The sequence below is a fragment of the Indicator indicator genome, chromosome 28 (assembly GCF_027791375.1).
Source record: "Indicator indicator isolate 239-I01 chromosome 28, UM_Iind_1.1, whole genome shotgun sequence".
In the NCBI taxonomy this organism is placed as follows: Eukaryota; Metazoa; Chordata; class Aves; order Piciformes; family Indicatoridae; genus Indicator; species Indicator indicator.
In genome coordinates this window covers 12,868,165-12,890,522 of record NC_072037.1, presented here as the reverse complement: position 1 = coordinate 12,890,522, position 22,358 = coordinate 12,868,165, and the positions used below count along the sequence as shown (strand labels likewise).

The following is a 22,358-nucleotide window of genomic DNA, read 5'->3' as shown; positions in this document are numbered from 1 at the left end:
ATCATCCAGCTCCAGCCCCCTGCCATGGGCAGGGACACCTCCCACCAGCTCAGGCTGCTCAAGGCCTCATCCAGCCTGGCCTTGAACACCTCCAGGGAGGAGACATCCACAGCCTCCTGGGCAGCCTGTGCCTCTGTCTCCCCTGCAAAGGTGGTGGAGTCCCCAGCCCTGGAGGTGTTCAAGAACCATGTAGCCATGGTGAGGTTGGGTTGAGGGTTGGGCTGGATGACCTTAGAGAGCTTTTCCAACCCAACCAACTCCATGGTTCTCAGCAAGGAGATTCCCATCCCCTAGGGCAGCAGCCTTCAGGCTGCATGAGCAGGGCACGCCTGACATCATCCCCCTGGGCACTGCTGAGGGCACTCCAGGAACCTCTCTCAGCAGCAGGATCTCCACAGTTGTGTGCTGCAAGACTTTGCCAGAGATGCAGCTCCTGACTCCCCAGGGCAATGCGAGTGGCCAGGTCTGCTCTAGGGGGGACACAGACTCCTTACACTGCACCCAAGGAATGTGGCATGAGAAAAGGGAAGAGAAAACTGAACCCCAGGCATGAAATGGCAGTGGCTCTGCAGCCAGACTCACAGCCTAGCTATTGAATTCAGAGCTTTGATGCTTTTATGCAAATCTGAAGCTATTCTGGGGCTGCACAAACCTTGGATAGGGCAGATCTGAAAGTCAGAGAGCTCTGGGGAAAGCCCCGGGAGACAGCAATAAACCTGAGATGTCTCCTCCTGCCCTCAGCTTTGCCACTTCAGAACCAAACCAAAAATCAACCCAAACAAGAGCAGTGCAGCTGAGGATGTACCTGAGAGTCAGCACAGGGACACCTCTGAGTTTGGACCTGACACAGTAGTGGGCAAAGAAGAGAGGGAGGAGTGGAAGGGGAGCTGTGCAGTGGTCACTTTGGGTCCAAGCCTGGATAATTCTGGAGCCATTCTGGTTTGGAACCAGCAGCTGATCTGCAAGCAGCTGGAGCAGCTGCAAGCCCTTGAGAAGGAAAACCTCCCTGGCCCAGAGAAGGGTCTGCATGGCAGGGAGCACAAATCAAACCTTCCTCTGAGCTGGTCCTTCCTGGGTGTGGGTTGGAGACTTCCTAAAGATGAGTCAGGCAAAAGCCCAGAGCAAACCAAAAGCCCCAGCAGTGGCAGCAGCTCCCTGCCTGCTGGGAGCTAAAGGTCAATTCTGCCCTTCATGGCTTTCCTAATCCACTGGCACCAAACTGCTTCCTAAATCCCCACCTCAGCCACAGTCATCTCAAAACCAGCCAAGGTGGAACCCTCTGAACATAACAGGAACAAAAAGCAGAGGGTGGTGAGGAGCTGACCCCAGGACAGCAGCTCTGGGAACTCACCCACAGCTCCTGTCCCTGCTCAGAGCTGCACCACAGAGCTTCAGGTAGCAGCAGGAGGCAGGGGATGGGCTGGGAGGTCCCACAGGGTCCCACCACCAGCCCTGAAGAAGCTGCCAGGTGCCTGCTCTGGAGGCAAGCTGCTCACCTGGACACCAACACAGCCACTGCCCAGACAGGGCACAGGTCCTGCCTGCCCCCCCAGTGCCTGCCAGCACTGCTGAGCACACCAAGGGGCAAAGCCCTCCCCCCCTTCCCCTGGCTGGCCTCAGCCACTTCCTCTGTAAAAGCAGCTTCTGAGAAGCCTGCTCCGCAGAGAGGCCTTCAGCAGAGCCTGGGGAGTGTGAGCTGTGACTGCAAGGAGCCTGCAAAGGCAGCCCTGGGCACCACTTCGTCCCAGGGAGATGTCAGCTCTGGAGCTCCCCACAGAAGCAACAAACAGTGCAGCACTTCCTTATATGTCCCTCCAGCAGCTCTGCTCTGGGGCCAAACCATTCCCCGCATGGGCAGCAGCTCTGCTGTGCTGCTGGGGAGCCCCCAGCCCCCTGCCCTCCAACAGAGCAGAAAGCTTACAGGGGGACCTCCAGGGCCTGCTGGCAGCAGCAGTTCCTGAAGCTGCTTTCACAGCTCCTGACCCTGACTTTGCCAGCCTGAGCTGACAAAACCCTTGTGTGGGCTCCTAAAGCTCTCCCTGCAGGTGCTGTCTGCTGGGCCCAGGGAGGGAAGCAGCTCAGGGACCTCCTCCATGCTGCTCTGACTCCTACATCACCTGTCCCCCCCTGCCTGCTGCAGGCACTCAGTGCTGCTCTCTGCTCCATGCTCCCACCACCAAAAAAGGAGAAGGGATGAGACCAGCTGAACAGCCTGCCCCCTGTGAGAGCTGCTCCAGGCAGGCTGCCTGCAGGGCTGCTGGAGCACAGAGCAGGCACTGCAGGGGCACAGGGGGCACAGTGCCCTCTGCACACCAAACCTGTCCTGATGTCCTGCAGCTGGAGTTGGGACCTAGGTGTGAGACACCTCCCCTGCTGCACACCCAGCCCTGCCCCCAGGCACACACCTGAGGCCCTCCACAGAACCACAAAGGCTGGAAAAGATCAACCCAGCACCACCATGGCCCCTGAAGCACATCTGGAAGCACCTGGGGAAAGGAGGAGGGAAGGGACTCCTGATTTGCTCCTATGGCACTGCCCTGGTTCCTGACCCCCAGCAGATGGGCACCAAGAGCTAGCCCTGAGGCAAGGCTGCTGGCAGCTGCCACAGCATCTCCTGCTGCAGCTTCAGAGGCCACAAGGACTGGAAGGTAGAGAGTGAGGCTCTGCCTCACTCAGAGCCTCCTGTAGCTTGGCTTTTGGTGCAGCAGGGACTTGCAGCTCTCTGTTCTTTTGATTGCTTGTGACCACTGCAGGGTTTCATTCCATCACTCCCCAGTGCAGGAGGAGCAGCTCTGGTCTGCTCAGGTGTGCAGGTACAAGCTGAGGTAGCCAAGGTGTCCCTCAGAGGAGTGAGGGCCACTGGTGCCACTGCCTCGGGAGCAAGAGAGCAGCCCTGGCCCCAGCCAGAGCCTGGGGAGCTCTGGGGAGTAGGAGAGCAGCAGCCAAGCCCTGAAGGGCAGGAGAAAGCAGAAGGGCTGCAAGAGGAGGAGGAGGTGACAGTCCCCATGCTGCTCCTTTCCCTGGGGTGAGGTGGGCAGAGCTGCCCCCAGCAGCCCCCCCAGCAGCCCCCAGCTCAACAATGCTGCATTCTGCCCTGGGAGCTGTCAGAGCCAGCCCAGTCACAGGGCAGGCAGGCAAAGAAAGGACATCATTGAGAGCCTGCCCTGCTGGGCCCAGCCTCACGCTGCCCTTGGCAAACACTCTGCTCTCTGTTCAGCAATATTATGCCACATGCCACTCGTTTTGATAACCTTCTCCTTTCCCACCCAGCCCAGAGACTGACTGCAGAGCCAGCCAATGCCTTCTGGATCACCCAGCCCTCCTCCTTTCTCCCCTTTGAAGCCAGCCCTGAGCCTTGCTCTGCAATAACTAAGTCACAGATACAGCAAGCAGCCAGAGAGGTGCAGAGGAACTTCCCTCCTCTGCCTCCATGCCCTGGGAAAGGAGCAGCAGGGCAGGGACTGCTCCCCAGGATGGACCTGACACCACCTCACACAGCACAAGAGTGCAGCCTCCCCCCGGCCAGGCTTGCACAGGGCTGGAGGAGTGCTTCAGCCTTCTGCTGCCCACAGCAATCCACAGCTCTGCACCCTCGGGCACAGCTCAGCTCCAACAGGAATCTAGGGCAAGCCCTCATTTCCTCGCTGAAGAAGCCACAGCCTAGAGACAAAGCTGAGCTGACCCTCCTCTGCCAGAGGAACCCCCCTAGATGTGGTGTTACATCTGTAACCCCCCTGGGCATGAACTCAGCTCCCAAGGGCCCTGGCCAGCCCCGAAGGTGAAGGATCAATGGTGGTGAATGCAGAGCTAACAGCCAAGCCCCTCAGCAGCCTTTGATGTGCCCTGAGCTCCTTGTCACCTGCTGCCCTCATTCCTGTCAGCAGCCTTGATGCCCTCTGCTCCCCAGCCTCATGGTGCTCAGCACACTACAAACATCTGAAAAACTTCATAGATGGAAAGGGAAAAAAAAAAAAAAAACAAAATTCAGTTTGAGAGCTCCCAGGCCTGAACTAAGTGAGAGCAGAACAAAGCAGAGCTCCAGGGGAGCAGAACCTGCATCTGACAGGGCTGGAGGAGATTCCTCACCTATAATTCAGTTTCCTGCAATGTTTGGTGTATTTTAAGCTTCAGCTCTTTGTTCTTCCCTTGCCTTTTGTTTTGTTCTCTTTTTTTATACAGAAATAACTTTTTTTCTTCCTTTTCTTAGAACCAAACCCTTCCATATTCCCCTGGCTGTTTCCTACCCACATGAATCAAACCCAGGGAAGAGAAAACTGCCCTGAGAGGTTGCGACAGGGTGGTTCTGACCCACAGATGTGCAACAGCAAAGGAGAAGCAACACAAACACTTCCTCAAGCTTCACCTGAACCATGGGACTGGGGCATGCTCAGATCTAGAGACACTCTGCTGAATGAGAGGGGATGGGTTGGAGCTTGAGGAGGGCAGATTGAGACTGGAGAGGAGATAAAAATTCTTTAGAGTGAGGGTGGGGAGACACTGGAACAGGCTGGAGCACCTCCCTGGGGCTGTCCAAGGCCACCTGAGACACCAAACCCATGGCACAGAATGGCTCAGGCTGGAAGGGACCTCACAGCTCAGCTGCTCCAACCTCCCACCCTGCCCAGGGACACCTCTCAACCAGACTCAGCTGCTCAGGGCTCATCCAGCCTGGCCTTGAGCACTCCCAAGGAGGAGGCAGCCACAGCCTCCCTGGGCAGCCTGTGCCAGAGTCTCACCACCCTCACACTCAAGAAATTCTTTCTCAGCTCCAAGCCATTCTCCCTTGGCCTGTCTCAGACACCCTCATGAGAAGTCCCTCTGCAGCCCCCCAGCCATCTGTGACAGCAGAGATTCCAGGATCCTGGAGAACATGGAAAGCTGTGAACCTAGGGCCAGGAACAGCGAACCTGGCAATGCTTCACTGCACCCAATGGCATCAGGATAGCTTCAGAGTGTTGGTCAAACCCCAGGAATTTTGGTCTCCCCTGGATCACAGAGTGGGCACTGCAGGAACCCTCCCTCAGGAGCTTGGTGATCAGAGACCCTGGGGGTGCCAGGCAGAAGCTGCTCTGGAGCCAGCCCAGCTGTGGTGACCTCACCCTGGCTGGCTCTGGTAGGAATCCTCATGCCAAGAGTGGTCTCTGCAGAGAGCTCTGCCCCTGGGGGTGCTGCAGAGCTGCCTGCCCATGGTGCTCATGGCCTGGTGCTGCAGTGGCCCTGGCAGTGTCAGGCCATGGCTGGACTTGAGGACCCTTAGGACCTTTTCCAGCCGCAGCGACTGAGACCTCCCTGGGTGCAAGGATCCTGCAGGCTGCCCTCAGCCAGGCACTGAGCCTCAGGAGCTTTCTCCAGCAGTGGGACTGAGGGTCCCCAGCAGCCTGCCCAGCCTCTCACCTTCTCTACATCAGCCTTGGTGACGTTGATGTCAGCATCCATCTTCTCGAAGTACTGCTGGGCTCGCTCGGCCTCCCTGCAGTCTCGCTCGAACCTCCTCTTGCTCTGCAGGGCACAGAGAACCCTTCAGCTCTGGGGCAGGGCCAGGAGAGCAGGACCTACACCAACCCCTGCCCCAGAGCTGCCCGGCTGCAGGGCTCCCTTCTTCACACAGCAGTGCCCAGGAGCACCTCTCTGTGCTGTTCTGCAGCTCCTCCCCATCCCCTCTGTCCCCAGGCACCTCCTCTGGAGCCACCCAGATGGAAACTGGAGAGCTGACTGCAATGTCCCCACCTGGAGGGTTTTACTCACTGCTTCCAGCTGTTTCCAGCAGGTTTCAATGTGCTGCTGTGCCTTTCTGCCATCGTGGAAGTGCTGTGGAGAGGAAGAGAAGAGAGAGGAAACCTTGTGAGCACCCAAAGAGCAAGCAGTGGCTGCTGCTCAGGCAGCTCCAGAGCAAGCCCCAGAATGGCTTTGGCAGCTGAGTCCTCCAGGCTGGTGACTGCAGCAGGTGACTGTCTGATGGCTCAGCAGGCTGCAGATAGAGATTTGCATCAATTACAGTGGTTAGTTAGACTCAGGCTAATTAATCCCTGCAGCAGTTCCACCTTGCATTGTTCCCTGCAGCTCCTAATCACCACTTTCCTGCCACCCAGTCTAAGGCACTTTGATCTGAGCAGCGTTTCCCTGGCTCCTGACTGAACGCCAGCCCTGAGCTAACAGCTCCTGCGGATGAGATTCCCCAAGATGCCCTTGACTGGCACTTTCCAACCACTGCTGCTCAGCCTGGTTGTCACCACAGAGCCCAGCTGCTCCTCTCCCCAGAGCTCTCCAGGTCCTGGGTGCCTCCAGCCACCCTCCTCTGCCACACACAGAATTGTCTGGGTTGGAAGGGACCCCAAGGCTCATCCAGTCACAACCCCCCTGCCATGGGCAGGGACACCTCACACCAGAGCAGGTTGCTCAGAACCACATCCAGCCTGGCCTTAGAAACCTCCAGGGATGAGGCTTCCATCACCTGAGGGAGCTGGGGCTGTGCAGCCTGGAGAGGAGAAGGCTCCAGGGGGACCTCAGAGCTGCCTGCCAGTGCCTGAAGGGATCCTCCAGGAAGGCTGCAGAGGGACTTTTGCTGAGGGTGTCTGGAGACAGACCAAGGAGGAATGGTTTGAAGCTGAGGTCCCTTTCAGCCTAGGCCATTCTATGGTTCTGTGGTTCAGCAGCAGGCTTGGCAGAGTTAGATCATGGTTGGACTCAAGGATCCTAAAAAGCTTTTCCAACCCAAGCCCCTCTGTGATTTGCTGCAGTGAGAGCACTTCTGCTTCTGCACATCTCGCTCTGAGGATGAGTTCTGCCTCCCCACAGCTCATTTTCACCTGAAGCAGCTAAGAAGGACATCCCAGCTGTCTGGATTTCATCACTGCTCCCATCCTAAGGGTAACAAAACCAAGGGAGTGTGGGCAGGAGACCTGCTCAAAGTCATACAGGAAGCCTCCAGTTTCCTCAAACCCTGTACAAGCTCCAACTTCCCCAAGCTCATTTCCCCTGCTCACAGCCTCCCACAGCTGATGGCCTCCGCTGTCTCCTTTCAAAACCAAAACCAGCAGCAGATGAGTCCACCTCTTCCTGCAGAAGGCTTCAATCTGCAAGACCCAGCTGAAAGCAGCACAGCAGTTTGGATATGCTGCAGGAAGGGTTGGACTGCAGGAATGCTGCTGAGGGACTTCTCATGAGGGTGTCTGAGACAGGCCAAGGGGGAGAGCAGGGGCAGCCTGGAGCTGGGGCAGAGCAGGGGCAGCCTGGAGCTGGGGCAGAGCAGGGGCAGCCTGGAGCTGGGGCAGAGCAGGGGCAGCCTGGAGCTGGGGCAGAAGCTCTTCAGTGTGAGGGTGGTGAGACTCTGGCACAGGCTGCCCAGGGAGGCTGTGGCTGCCTCCTCCCTGGGGGTGTCCAGGTTGGATGAGGCCTTGAGCAGCTGAGTCTGGCTGAGAGAAGTCCCTGGGCAGAGTGGGAGGTTGGAGCAGATGAGCTCTGAGATCCCTTCCAGGCTGAGATTCCAGGACTCAGCTGGGCTGGTTGGTGGCTGATGGTTCACCTCCAGGATCTTAAAAGGTTTTTTCCTTCTCAATCCATGACCTTACAGCTGATGGCAGCAAGCAGGAGAGCTCTGCCAGCAGCACTTCTGGTCATCCCAAGCCATCCATCAGGTGGTACCACCAAAGGCTCTGCCAAGGCAGCAGCCCCCCAGGGCATTCCCAGAGCAGCTGTGGGTCCCCTGCTGCAGACCCCAGTGTGATTAACGCACTCCTGTGCTGCACTGGCAGGTGAGAGGGGCCAGAATGGGAATGCCTGCAGGCAGCAGCAGTTTCCTTTTCAACACCATTTGCTCATCCATCAGCAAAGTGGAGGAAATCAGGCAAGGATTCAGCCCTCAGATCCCACATCACAAAACCACCACCCCTGGCTGGCAGCTGCTTGCTGTTAAGGGCTGAGGCTTAGCAGCAGCAGCAACAGGTAAATACCCTGGCAAGGAAGGTTTTTGCTGTAATCATTTCACCACCATGCCAATAATTTTCTTGTCACTCACCCATTCTGGGAGCTGTAATTACTGCAAGTCTACAAACACCACCACAAAGCAGTAGTTACTGCTCACATTCTTCACAAAGAAGGTATCAAGTCCCATTACAACTTAAATGGATTCCTAATCACCTCTCAAAACATCAAGCAGAGACTCCAAGCCCCTCACACCCCCACAGGATTGGAAAATTAGCTCCAGACAGCACAAGTGACAGAGCAATGCCACACTGGGATGCTGCTGCTCATGGTGCAGAGCCCATGGGAACAGCAGGTCACCAAGTGGCTGAGAAAACCTCCTCACAGCTGTATCTAAACATCCTCCAGGCTGCTGCCAGAGTGTTATGGCCCTGGGAGATCCTGGCATGGCCAGATTGGGAGGGACCTCAAAGCTCAGATGACCTTCTCCAGCAGGGCCTCTGCTCCAGGCAAGGCTGTCTGATCTGATCACATTCGCTTCACAGGGCTCAGGGGCTTGGCCAGAGCATGGAACCCACTGTTGGAAAGGCTTGGGACAGCAGCTTTGCTGATGAGCCAATTCTGATTAGATTCCCCCTGCCACAGCTCACAGAGGATGCTAGGGGTTGGGAGGGAACTCTGGAGATCTTCCAGTCCAACCCCCTGCCAGAGCAGGACCAGAGAATCCAGCACAGGAATACAGGAACACATCCAGACAGGGCTGGGAAGGCTCCAGGGGAGGAGACTCCACAACCTCTCTGGGCAGCCTGCTGCCAGTGCAGAAGTTCCTCCTGGTGCTGAGCTGGCACCTCCTGTGCTGCAGTTTCCATGCACTGCCCCTCGGCCTGTCGCAGGGTGGAAGTGAGCAGAGGCTGTGCCCTCCCTCCTGAGCCCCCAGCTGTGGGGCAGTGCCCATGCCCGGTGCCAGCCCAGGCTGCCTCACCGCCTTCCTCTCCTGCTTGAGCTGCAGCAGGAAGCGTGCCAGCTGGGCGCTGATCAGCGCGCTCATGTTCTCCGAGATCACCTCGTGCTGCCCCGCGTAGTCGTTCAGCTCGTTCAGGGTGGCCAGGAAGGCTCTGGCTGACGTGAACCTGCAGAGGACGGGGGGAAGAAAGACCCCAGGCCTTGGCTTTCAGTGCCTGTGATGGTCTGAAACTGTCTTTGTAGTTTCCCTTCTCAGAGTGCAAGCAGAGAAAGTGAAAGAGTGCAAATAAGTCACTGCCGGGGGCGAGAAAGTAAGAGAAGGATTGCTCTGAGCACTTCCTTTGGATCGATAGAAATGCTCAAGGCCCACTACGAAAAGCAAGCAGGGGCAGCCAGAGGGGGGAGTTTGCTTCCTTGCTGGGCTGTCTGGCTGCTGCTGCTGCTTCTCTTCTGGCTGGAGATCACACCCTGACCCTGGTGAGCTAAGCTAACAGCCTCTCTGCTTTTGACCAGCTCTGCTTTCTGCCAGGGAGTCTGGGGGAGCAGGCCCCTTGGGAATTCCCCTTGGGGGGGGAGCAAAGGGAGCTTGGTTGCATCTCTTTGTAAATGTTGTGAATTGTGTCTATTTGTACACATTCATGGCACCTCATCACAGATTGTAGATTTTGCTTGTCACACAGCTCCCATTTGCTTCCAGACTGAGCTAGCCTGGTCACTGGTGCTGTGGGGGAATTTCAGCTCACACTGACACAGTGCCTTTCTTTCCAGAGGGACACAGGGCTGCAGAGTGCCTTGGGAAGGATGTTCCAGATCACACAGTGGGCTGGGCTGGGCTGAAAGGGAGCTCCAGAGGGCATCCAGACCACCCCCACTGCAGACAGCAGTGACAGCCTCCACTGGAGCAGGTTGCCCAGGGCCTCATCTGAGCATCACCTTGAGTATCTCTGGGACTGGAGCCTCAACCATCTCCCTGCTGCAGTGTTCCAGCAGCCTCCTGGTGCAGAACTTGTTCCTCACATCCAATCTCAGCCTGCTCTGCTCTAGTTTGAAGCCATTGCCCTTGGTCCTGTCCCTGCAGGCCTTTGGGAACAGTCTCTCTGCAGACTTCCTGTAGCCCCCTTCAGGTCCTGGCAGGCTGCTCTTAGGTCTCCCTGGAGCCTTCTCTTCTCCAGGCTGAACACCCCCAGCTCCCTCAGCCTGTCCTCCTAGCAGAGCTGCTCCAACCCCCTGAGCATTTTCATGGCCCTCCTCTGGACCCTCTCCACCAGGTCCATGTCCCTCCTGTGCTGAGGGCTCCAGACCTGCACACAGCACTGCAGGTGAGGTCTCAGCAGAGCCAAGTGTCACAATCCCCTCTCTGGCCCTGCTGGCAGTGCTGCTTTGGATGCAGCCCAGGCTGCCCTTGGCCTTCTGTGCTGCAGGCTCAGCCTGCCTGCTCCTGGCCAGCTTCTCCCCCCCCAGCACCCCCAAGTCCTCCTCCTCAGGGCTGCTTTCTCTCCCCTCCTCCCCCATCCTGGACTGACAGTGAGGATTGTTCCAGCCCAGGGGCAGGACCTGCACTTGCTTTTGTTGAGCCTCATGAGGTTCCCCTGGGGCCACCTCTGCAGTCTGCCCAGGTCCCTCTGGCACATCAGAGCACCACTCAGCTTGGTGCCATCTGCACACTGCTGATGGTGCCCTGACCCTGTTATGTTAAAGAGCACAGGTCCCAGTACAGACCCCTAAGGGACACCACTGTCACTGCTCTCCAGCTGGACTTCAAACCACTGAGCACCATCTTCTGGATGTGACCACCCAGCCAATTCCTTATCTTTTTCCCTTTCCTCCTCCACCCCAGGCTCCCCAGCAGTGGATCAGGCACATACCTGTACTCCTCCTCTTCTTTGGAGTTTTTTTTGGGTTGGTATTTCTTGGAAAGATTCCTAAAAAGAAAAAAAAAATTAAAAAAAATAATCAAAGCCATCAGGATATAAAATTCAATTTCCATCTCTGGCCACCCTCTGCATGCAGACATCTGTGGGGCTTCACTTCTCACCTGTGTGACTACACCTGGGCTTTGATGGTGCTGCAGGGCACTCAGGGAAGGGGCTGCAAGTTGCCTCAGCCTCTAGAGCTGCAGGGAAGGGGCAGGATCTGCAGCCAGGAAGGTCATAAATGAAGGTCATAGACCCTCCAGCTGTGGTTCTCCATCTCTGGAGCTCCCTTCCATCCCAACCTCTACCACTGTCTCTCTCTATGATTTATAACCCCCCTCCAAGCAGGTGGCCCAGGGGTCAGCCAGCCCCTTCCAGGGGCATTTCCAGCAGCAGGGGACCCTCATGGGCAGCCAAATTTGCCTGCCTCCAGCAGGATGCTTCCAAGGAGAAGGAAAATCTTCCCCAGGCAGTGGGAAGCTGCAGGGAGCTGCTGAGAGGGGCAGCACTTGGCTCAGCAGCTGGGAAATGTGGTCAGGGCAATCAGCTGAGTGCAGCTCATGACCCCCAGCCAGGTCTGCTCCTCAGGGCAGCTGGGCAAGGAACCTGACCAGCACTGCTGGCACCCCTGGCAGGCACTGCAGAGCTGGCACTGCCCTGGCAGCACCAAGTGCAGACCCTGGCCCAGCAGCACAGGGGCCTGGGTTGGAAGAGATCTCCAAGATCACTGAGTCCAACTTTCAGTCAGCAGCACCATGGCCACAGGGTTCTGGAACCCCTCCAGTGGTGAGGACTCCCCCACCTCCCTGGGCAGGCTGTGCCAATCCCTGACCACTCCTGCAGCAAAGAAATTGTTCCTAATCTCCAGCCTAAGCCTCCCCTGACACAATTTCAGGCTATTTCCTCTCCTCCTATCCCCTGATACCAGGGAGCAGAGCCCAAGCCCCACCTGGGCTCCTCTCAGGGAGCTGTGGAGAGCAGTGAGGCCTCCCCTTGCTGCATCCTTCAGGTATCTAACTGCACACTCTCAAACCACAACATCCCACACCTGCAGCATTAGAAATAAAACAACAGAAGCCAACTGTGATGACCAGGCTGAGATGCAGCCAGCCAAGAGCAGCTGCAGCTCTCCAGAGAGCCCTGAGCACAAGACAGGCTTCACACACACAATAAAGTTCAGCTGCTTTGCTTCCACTGGAAATCAAAGTGAGTGAAACCCAGGAGCCTCTGGTATTACCTTGCCCCTTCCTCCTGGCCTGCCTGCAGGTCATGCCAGGCAGTGCTGTGCCCTTCTGCCCACCATGGATGCAGCCTGCCCAGCCTTCAGGAGGTTTCTGAAGGGCAGCAAAGATTTACTGCTCTGTCTCAGCATTTGACAGCTCCATGGTCCTTTTCCCTCTTCTCTACCTCTAACTTCTGAGGTGACCTCAAGCAGCTCAAGGGCTCCAGGGATGCATCTGCCCTCCAATCACCCCCGTGCCTGGGGGGGTGTGGGTGGGGAATCCCAGCACAGGGAGCAGAAACAACCTGAGCCAGACTGGCTTGGAAACCTGAGAAAGCAGCAAACAAACCTCAGGAGTTCAGTTTCTAGACAGTCAGAGGTGAAACCTTCTCCCCCTGCCCTGAGGCACCTGGGCTGTGCCTTGCTTTTCCTAATTCCTCTCCTTCCACCTGAGCTTTGTCATCCTCAGGAATCCACTGACTCTGCTGAGTGACTGCTCACACACAGCCCTGCTCACACAGATCCTCTGCTGGGGTTTCCCCCTCCACTCACACTCTCTTCCTTCCAGCTCACCCAGCCCCTGTAACTCAATCTCCTCTCCTAGATGTGAGCAATTTGTTCCTGCACAGGGCAGCCTCCACTTCCTGCTTGTCTGGAGCAGACCCCCTGGGGAATGTTCCTGGCATCCCCCTGAGAAAGCACAAAACCATCAGGGCAGGTTTTATCAGCCAGCAGGCTCCTTGTGCATCCCAAACCCCTTCCCACAGCAGCAGCAGGAGCCCTGGGGGATCACTTGGGGTTTTTTTTTCCAATAGCCACTGGGCTTGAGCTCAGCCTGAGCCTCAGATCTCAGCCCTGTAAGTCCTGAGAAGATGGAAGAGCTTTGAGGTGCAAAAATAAAGAGCTATGGCTTCACTGGAGGGCTCAGGAGGATTATTCCTGCACTCCCTTCCCAGGCAGCTCCACCACCTCCAGTTCATCACCCTGGGCGCCAACACCACTGCACCACAGCCTGCCAGCAGCACTGCCTGTGCGCTGCACTGCCTGCTCCCCCCTCAGCTCTCACACCCTGCTGGGAGAGGCAGGGTGAGGGCCAGTGCCGGGGGAGGGTTCTCAGCAGCCCTTCCCTTCTCTCTTCCCCACCCAGCCTGGACCTGACCTCCAGGGCTGCTCACAGACTCCATGGTCAGATCAGATCTGCAGAAGCAGGAATGTTCAGTGCTGGAGCTGCTTGAGGTGAGCTCACAGGATCCCTGCTCTCTTCAGGAGGCATCACAAGAGCAGCAGCAAGGTCACAAAGCTGCCAACACCCAAATCTCAGCTTTCAGCCTGGCTGATTACAGGGACCAGACTTCTGAGGGCTGAGACTGGCTCTGACCTGCAGCCTCTCCAAGAGGCCTTGAGAAAGAGCCTGGCTTAGCACAAGAAACATCACACCATGCCTGAACTAACTCTGAGACCTCTGACAGCCTTCAGCACCTGCAGACAGCAGCCCCAGAGCATGGAGAGTATCCCAGAGCTGTCCTCCAAGCCACTCACCAGCAGTCAGCTGTGAGTGAGCCCTGGGGTGCTGCTCACTCACCTCAGCACCAGAGGAGTTTTAGCAGAGGTCATAACCCAGGAGCTCAGAGCAGCTTCTGCTTTCCCCTCTTGGGGAGAGCTGCTCTCAAAGCCATTCCTGCAGACCAAAACTACCAGCAGAGAACAGCCCCAGAGATCATCACAGGTTCTGGGGAGAGGCAGCTGCAAGGGCAGAGCTCCACAGCCCAGTGTACCTCAGCTGAGCTTACCCGAGCTGCTTGGCAGAGCTGAGCTTACCCGAGCTGCCTGGCATAGCTGAGCTTACCCGAGCTGAGATCACCTGAGCTTACCCGAGCTGAGATCACCTGAGCTTACCCGAGCTGAGCTTACCCGAGCTGAGTTTACCCGAGCTGAGCTTACCTGAGCTGAGCTTACCTGAGCTGCTTGGCATAGCTGAGCTTACCCGAGCTGAGATCACCTGAGCTTACCCGAGCTGAGATCACCTGAGCTTACCCGAGCTGAGCTTACCCGAGCTGAGTTTACCCGAGCTGAGCTTACCTGAGCTGCTTGGCATAGCTGAGCTCGATCTCGGAGCGCTCCTTGACAAACTTGATGTACTTCTCCAGCACATCGATGCCCCACTGGGTGTGCTTCTCCAGGCTGTCAAATTGGTCCTGCAAGGAGCCCAAAAGAGAAGAGCTTTGCCTCCCTGAATGCACAGAAAGCCAAAGATCATTTCCCAGGTGCACCACAGCAGCAATCCTTCAGTTAACTCTGGGCAGTGAGGGAGGGGAGGCTCTGCACCAGGCTGCCCAGGGAGGCTGTGGCTGTCTCCTCCCTGGAGGTGTTCAAGGCCAGGCTGGATGAGGCCTTGAGCAACCTGTGCTGGTGGGAGGTGTCCTTGCCCATGTGGGAGGTTGGAGCAGATGAGCTCTGAGGTCCCTTCCCACCTGAGCCATGCTGTGATTTTACTCTGAAGAGTTAATAAAAGTTCCACAAATCTGAGCTCTGCTGCTGCTTTTGGTGTGGAAAGTGGATTAAAACTCAAACTTCATCAGGGCTGTGAATTCAAATCATCCTTCAGAACAGCCCAGACCAGGGCTTGCCTCCCCTCTAGCCCCTTCTGTCCTACAGCAGAGCCCACAGGGCCAAAGGCTGCCCCAGCAGAGGGCAGGAGCCACACTCCCAGCAGCTCTCCTTGCCCACCTCCAGCTCTCCACAGATGTTGCTTTGTTCTCCAAAAGTTCTGCCTCTAAACCCAGCCACACATGGCTTCAATAAAGCCTTCTCCAATCAAGAACATTCCACTGGGCAGTTTGGGATTTGCAAATGCCAAGAGAAATTAAGCAACCCTAAATCCCAATTAATTCTCCAAGCCAGCTTAGTCCTGCCTGCAGGTTTAACCTAAAATCACCTTTGGGGCACTTGGGTTACCTCACCACTCACATTCCACAGCCACCCACCCTCAGCACTGCACAGCTTCATCCTCCTCCCAGACTTCAGGAATACTTTTCAGACTCTAGCGGCACTGAACGAGAGTCAGAGAATTGGCTGGGTTGGAAAAGCTCTCCAGGGTCACCCAGTCCAAGCAGCAACCCAGCACCACCACAGCCACCAAGCCATGGCCCCAGGTGCCATGGCCACACTTGCTCCAACACCTCCAGGGATGGGGACTCCACCACTCCCTGGGCAGCCTGTGCTGCCTGACCTGGCTCCAGCCCTGCAGGTGAGGTCTCCCCAGAGCAGAGGGGCAGGATCCTCTCTCTCCAGCTCTGCCCACACTGCTTTGGGTGCAGCCCAGGCTGCCCTTGGCCTCCTGTGCTGCCAGTGCCCATTGCTGGCTCCTGCCCAGCTTCTGCCCCCCCAGCACCCTAAGTGCTTCTCTGCAGGGCTGCTCTCAGTCTCATCACCCCCAGCCTGGATTCATATCAAGCTTTGCCCCAGCCCAGGTACAGAACCTTGCACTTGGCTTGACTGAACCTCCTGAGGTTCTCCTCAGCCACCTCTGCAGCCTGTCCAGGTCCCTCTGGATGCCATCCCACCCTTCAGCCCTAGCACCCACACCACCCAGCTGGGGGTCACCAGCAGCACACTTGCTGAGGGTGCCTCAGTCTCTGTCTGTGTCCCTGGTGAAGACATCCAACAGCACAGGTCCCAGTCCAGAGCTCAGGTTGACATCACTGCCCCAAAGCCTACACACAGCTACAGGTCTGAGCCAGATGCTTGGTTGCCAGGACCAAAGCTGCCTGCTGGACACCTGGCCCTGTGGCTTTCAGCTTGCAGAGCTCTCAGGGGATGCCATCAAAGGAAGATCGCACTTCCCTATGTGCAGAGAGCAGGAGGTGACTGCAGAGCCTGCTGCATGGACCTGCTGCATCCAAGCAACCTCCACTTGGTGCTGGGCAGCAGAGATGGCTCTGATGCTGAGGGAGATCAGCATCAGGAGAGACTCTCCCAGGCATGCAGGCAGAAGCTGCCAGTGGCTATCAAAAGTGCCTGAAGGAAAGCAGCAGAAGCCATGGCCAGGGTGGAGAGCTGGGCAGCCCCTGCAGGTGCCATGCATGGACCAGGACCCAGAGAGTTTGCTAGAGCAGGAAGCACCATTTGAACCCAGGGCAGCCAAACCAGAGCAGGCTTCACACCAAACTCTGTCACTTGTAGTGGCTGAAGGCACCTGGGGCACAACAGCAGAAGGGCAGCAGAGTAAAGTTACAGACCCAGTGCAGAGCTCCTGAGCCTCCTGCTCCAGGAGCCAGGGAACAGCAAAATCAAAGTGCAGAGAGAGCCTGAGCTCAGCAGCACAAATCACCCCAAACCCACCCCAGCAGAGGCTGCCTGTGCCCTGCAGGAGGGCAGGAGCTGCACCAAGGCAGCACAAAGACCCCAGGGGCAACACCAGGGAGCTCTCCTCCTGCCCGAGGGCTCAGACCAGCAGGGACCACGCTGAGGGACCACGGTGTGCACATTGCCAGCACCTCCCACCCTGCCCCAAACACCACCTCACAGCTCCCAGACCATTCTGCTGCAAGCAGAGCCTTTTAAGGGCTCTGATAAGGAGGTGCTGGAGCTCTCCCACACCCTCCTCCCCCACTATTTCCGTTTTTTAACACACACACACAGCTGCATAGTAAGCAAACCCCCAGGAGGCAGCCTGTGCCTCCCCAGCTCACAGGCAACTCACACTCCCAGCTCAGAGCAGGGAAATCTCCAGGGATTAGGGAGGGAATCCACCCCTGATCCCTGTAAGCAAATCAAGCTGCCCTTATCAGATAGCACACACTGGTGGCAAGAGACTAACTCAGCAGCCCACTCCAGCCCCCATCCAGAGAGGGAAGGGGAAGGTTTCCCACAGGAAAGAAACCCCTGCAAGGAGATCCTGCCCTGCAAGAGGCTGCTGACTGCCAGAGCAGCTCCATTCAGCCTGGGCAGGCAAAGCTTGCTGCTGACTTGTCCACACCTCCCACCCCCACCCCCCATTCCCAGAGCATCCTTCAGATCCCAGCAGGAATGAAAACCTGCCAGCTGCAGGCAGCTGCCTCAGGCTGCTCTGGCATCCCACAGCTGCATCTCCTGGGCTGCTTCAGTGGCCTCAGCACCTCGAGTCTGGCAAAAGCCAACTCCATGGTGCCTGTGCCCAGGGAAGAGCCCCAGCTCTGCTGGGGTCACTGAGCTGGGGGAAGGGGAAAGGTAGAGACTTGAGACACTTGGCCTGCACTAGGCTGGAGCCAGAACCTCCACAGCACTGCTGTCCAGCAGCAGGGAGCAAGGCAAGGTCAAAGGGAGCCTTCTGCAGGGCAGTTTCTGTCCTCTTGAGGCCAGGGAACAGCTCTGGCCCAAGTGCCACTTGACTAAGCAGCAATGTCCCACAGCAGGGTCCTGGATTCCAGCTTCCCTAAGGATGAAAACAAGGCAGCAAACCTGGCAGCAGCATCACCTGCTGAGCCTGAGGTGCCAAAGGCATGGCAGTGCAGCCAGGGGGACCCAGCACTGAGCCCTTCTCCTGCCATGGATCTGCCCCAACGGAGGCAAAGGCTCCATGGGGAAGCTCAGGAGTCCCAGGCCACGTGGAATGATTTGGGGCACAAAGCTTTAACCCAAGGAAGCCCAAGGCCCAGGGGTACAGAAATCACTGCAAACCCAGAAGCTCTGCAAAGGACATCTGAGAGCAGTCAGCAACATCTGGCCTCCAGCTACCCCATGCTGGCAATGGTCCTGCCTGGTTGCTTCTCCTCATGTTAAAGCCTCCTTCAAGCTGCCACATGCCCTCCCTCCTCAACTCTTCTCACTCCTCAGCTGCTCTCCTGCAGCCACATCCCCACAGCTCTGCCAAGGATTTTGGGAAGAAGAGAGTTAGGCAGGAAGAAAAACAACACCACCAGAGCAGCTTCTTCCTGTTTCTGGGCCACAAAACATGGAGTCCAACCAACTCTTGAGCAATACCGAAGTGTGATTGCTGTGACCCTTGAGAGCAGCTCAGGCAGATCCTCCTTCCTCTTTCAAGAGGGGTCCCCCCTGTTGTGCAACAGCTCCAGCCCAGGCTCCTTCAGAGGCAGGGATGGATGATGGAGACTTCATCTGCCACCAAGGGCTCTGGCATCACCTCCTGAAGCAAAGGGCTGTCCCCACTCATCATGGAGTGACAGTCTTGGTCCTTCCAGCCTGACCCCCCTCACCCAGCTCACTCCATGGCTGCTACCACACTTCCCAGCCAGAAGCAGAGGATGTGGAGACCTCTGCTCAGAGCAGGCTCTGGTGGCAGCAGTAACCAGGCTGGGCTGGCACTGCCACTCCTCCTGCTACTCCAGTCACAGAATGGGTTGAGTTGGGTTAGAAGGGACCTTCAAGGCCATCCAGCTCCAACCCCCTGCCTTGGGCAGGGACACCTCCCACCAGCCCAGGTTGCTCAAGGCCTCATCCAGCCTGGCCTTGAACACCTCCAGGAAGGAGGCAGCCACAAGGCAGCCTGTCCCAGCGTCCCCCCACCCTCACTGGAAAGAATTCCTCCCTGATCTCCAGCCTGAGTCTCCCCTCTCCCAGCTCAAAGCCATTGCCCCTGGTCCTGTCACCACCAGCCCTGGTCAAAAGTCCCTGCCCAGGCCAAGGTACAGGAGTGGGCACTAAGGATGGGGATGCAGATGTGCAGATGCTGGTCAGAACACCAACCACAAAAGGCTTTCCCATTCAGCATGTTCCTGCTCCAGCCCTCAGCTGGCAGCAGAGGCAAAATCCCACACCCAGAACATTTGGAGATGTTTCTCCTGCCTGCTCCTCCAGGGAACTCAGTTCTGTTCCCTCCCCACCTCACTTGCTTTGGTCACTCTCCTATGAGCATGAGGAGGAGCAGGGGAACCAAACCCTGATTTTCACCTCTGCTTCATACCTTCTCCTCCCACTTCTTCATCCTGTTTTGGTTTGGGTTTTTTCAAGCACTCACCCATTGCCACCAGCACAAAGGAGTCCAAGGGAAGATCACGGAGAAGATCCAGAAGGCATCAGAGCCTCCCAATTCTGAGCTACATTTTTAGATTTCATGGTTTAACAACTTCAAATTAGAAAAGTAATTAACAAGATGAGACCTTCAGAGGCTCAGCCAAGTCCCAGATGGCACTGGGGAAGCAGAAGAGAAGAGAGTTCAGCTGACAGATCCTTGGGGACCTGCACTGCAGCTCTGTGCAGATGCTAGCAGAGCAATTAATGAGAGAAAATGCAGAGTCCAGGCTGCCACTGGAGGAGAGCAGCAGAGAATCTGAGAGCACTGCAGCAGCTGTCAGCTCAGCCACTGCTGAGCACAGAATGGGCTTGGAAGGGACCTCTGGAGATCAAGTCCAACCCTCCTGCCAAAGCTGTCACCCAGGGCAGAGCACACAGGAGGGCATCAATACTTTGAAAGTCTCCAGAGAAGGAGACTCCACAACCTCTCTGGGCAGCCTGCTGCAGGGCTCCAGCACCCTCACGCCAAAGAGGTTTCTCCTCAAGCTGAGGTGGAACCTCCTGGGTTCCAGCTTGTGTCCCTTGTTCCTTGTGCTGTCACTGGGCACCACCATGAGGAGCCTGGCAGCCTCATACTGACAGACATGGATCAGATCCCCTCCCAGCCTTCTCCTCTCCAGACTCACAGCCCCATGGCCCTCAGCCTTTCCTCACAGCAGAGCTGTCTCAGGCCCTTCATCACCCTCCTAGCTCTCTGCTGGCAGAGTCCCACTCCAAACCCAGCTGCAAAGACCCCAAAGCCTCCTGGGTGTTGCCAACACCTAGGACACAGAGGACACAGAGCCCAGGGCACTAACCTCCTGCTTCAGGCAGCACAGCCAAGGTCTGACAGCAGCACAGGAGAGCTGCTGGTGGCACAGGGCCTCCATCTCCTGCTGCACACCCAGCTGCTGCTGTGGCTTTGCTGGCTGGCAGAGCTGCTCTTCCATCTGCCTGCTGCAGCCAGTGCTGGCTGAGCGCAGCCACAGCCCCTGCTCAGCACCACCCCCCAGCCCCTGCTCAGCAAAACAAACTCCATCACACCTTCCCACCTCCACTTGCCCTTCATTTTCATCCCTTAAACTCTTTTTTGCCCCCACACAATCCAAAAGGGTTTTATGATTTTATTCCTGCTGACTCACCTCAGAACCTCACCTGGGGGACAAAATAGGCACAGAAATGAGATTCTCTGCTGCACCATTAGGCATGGGGGGGATGCCAGGAAGCAGGAATGGAACCTGCCTGTGTTTTATGTGGAAACACCTTTGCTGCTGCCAAACTCACCTCTACCTCTCCTGCTTGCTCCAATTAACTTTCTGGACTCAGCTCTCTGCTCTCTCTCTCTCACCCCTGAAATGTTTTTTTTCTCCTCAGCCTGCTGCTGAAGCTGGGGAGCAGACTGGGCTCTAGCATTCAGGCCACTTTCACTGTGGATTTCAACCTAGGCTGCCCCAGCACAACAGCCAAGGGCAGCACCAGGGAGTGACCCTCCTGCTCCTGAGCCCAAGCCTGCTACCCCCACCCAGAAACCACCTTCCACAAACTCAGGAGTGACCTCTCCTGCTGCTTCAGCAAAGTGCTGCCTCAAGGGCAGGGTTCAGCCATCCCCTAACCCTTCCCTGATGGAAACCTGACTGAAGTCAGCCCAGAAACACTGCTGGGGAGCAGCCACCTGAGCACAGGGACAGCACTTGGGAGCTGAACGTAAGCAGAGCCATGATGAGACAAGGACAGGGCTGGGGCACAACCAGGGGGGCAGGAAACACAGAGAGCCACCCAGAGTGAGGCTGCATGGCTGCAACCCCCAACACCACCACTGAGCTCAGGCCTCACCCCATAGGAGATGATGCACAGCAGGGTATGGAGAGCAGGAAGAGGAACAGCAGTGCAAAGCCACCCATGAGCTCTGGAAGCAGGGAGAGGAAGCAGAGCAGCTTCCTCACCAGCAGCTCAGGGCAGCAGCCTGGCCAGAAGCCACCTTGCTGCCAGGTGAGCAGAGCTCCCACACCTGCCATGGCAGCCTTGCTGAACCTGCCCTGTGCTTCACAGGAGGGCATTGCCAAGATGCTCACACACAGCCTCTCCATGCCCAGCTCTGGCAGCTTAAACCATCAGCTGAAACTGCTCCTTCCTGCTGCAGCCTGAGTCACTGCTGCTGCCCAGCCATGGGTGCAGCAGCGGTGAGGGAGCTCCAGGAGCAGCTCCAGCAACAAACTCCAGCCCTCAGCTTCAGGAGCTGCTCTTTACCCCCACAGTAAGCAGCCTTCCCTCACCTGTTGAAGCCCAAACCTGCAGCTCTGCCCTCCTGCTGTCACACCAAAGCCTTCTCCTCCCCCCCAGCCAGTTGTATCCTCCAAAGGATGTGGTAAAGCAGAACTTGTGGTCCCTCTATAGCAACAGGACAAAGTGCTAAGCCAGCAGCCAGGAAGGAAGGTGAGAGGGGATGTGCCACACGAGAGAGGATGTGGCTGGGGGGGACTGTAGCAGCTCGCTCTGAGAGGTGAGGCAAAGAGGAGAGATTCACTCTGGGGAGTGGGAAGGCAGGAGGCTGAGAGGAGATCAGCTGGAGCAGGACAGAGCTGCTGAGCAAGAGGTGGGTAAAGAAACAGCAACCAAAGGGCACTGAGGAGACAGGGCCCAGGACAGGCAAAAGGCCAACAGGCACCCAGGGCTTGCTGGAACAAGGCAGGCAGTGGTCTGCAGCCATGCAGGTCACTGCCCTGTGCCACATGTGGAGAACATGAATCCAGCTGGAAGAGAGCAGCCACCAGGTGCTGCTCCATTGCCATCCCAACCAGCACCACAAAGGCCACACACAGACCTCAGCCCTGACACAGCCATCTGCTGCTGGCAGTGGGAGATGCCCCCCAGCAAGCTGTGCTCAAGCCTTGGAGGAGGGGATGCACATCTCCGAGGTGCCAGAGCACCATGCTCCTGGCACAGCTCTGTGACTGAGGAGCAGGCAAGGCTCAGAATCACAGCCTGGGTGTCCAGGGCCCTCCCGATGGCTGCCCATGCTGCAGCAGCAACTCATTCCCTCCCAACCACTTCATCCAGGCTGAGGTTTGGGGCACTGCTTGACTTCCCACAATGAGAACCAGCTGTCTTCAGACCATTCCGGGAGGAACACTCCAAGCCTGCAGCTCTGCACACAAGGAAGCCCACAGCAGGCCAAGGTTTTGTTTCAAAACACATCCTAATGTGCAAATTATAACCCAGGGAAGGAGAAAGCTCTTCAAGAGCAAGATAATGAGAAACCTCAACTAGTGCCAGATGGAAGCCTGGAAAACCCAAACTCTTCTTATTCTAAGTGCATTTCAACCACCTTCTGTACTTCTGCAGTAATTGAA

The 22,358-nt window shown here is 57.0% G+C and overlaps 1 protein-coding gene across 1 annotated transcript in view; it reads right to left on the bottom strand.

The window, feature by feature from the left end:
- Positions 1-17,162, bottom strand: part of FNBP1 (formin binding protein 1) — a 46,204-nt gene extending 29,042 nt beyond the window's left edge. Inside the window, exons 1-6 of the mRNA XM_054393233.1 lie at positions 17,076-17,162; positions 14,098-14,213; positions 10,749-10,805; positions 8,903-9,050; positions 5,746-5,808; positions 5,395-5,499 (exon numbers count right to left, since the gene is read on the bottom strand). Coding sequence (XP_054249208.1) covers positions 5,395-5,499; positions 5,746-5,808; positions 8,903-9,050; positions 10,749-10,805; positions 14,098-14,213; positions 17,076-17,162 — 576 coding nt within the window. The remainder of the gene's footprint in view (positions 1-5,394; positions 5,500-5,745; positions 5,809-8,902; positions 9,051-10,748; positions 10,806-14,097; positions 14,214-17,075) is intronic.
- Positions 17,163-22,358: the final 5,196 nt, after the last annotated feature.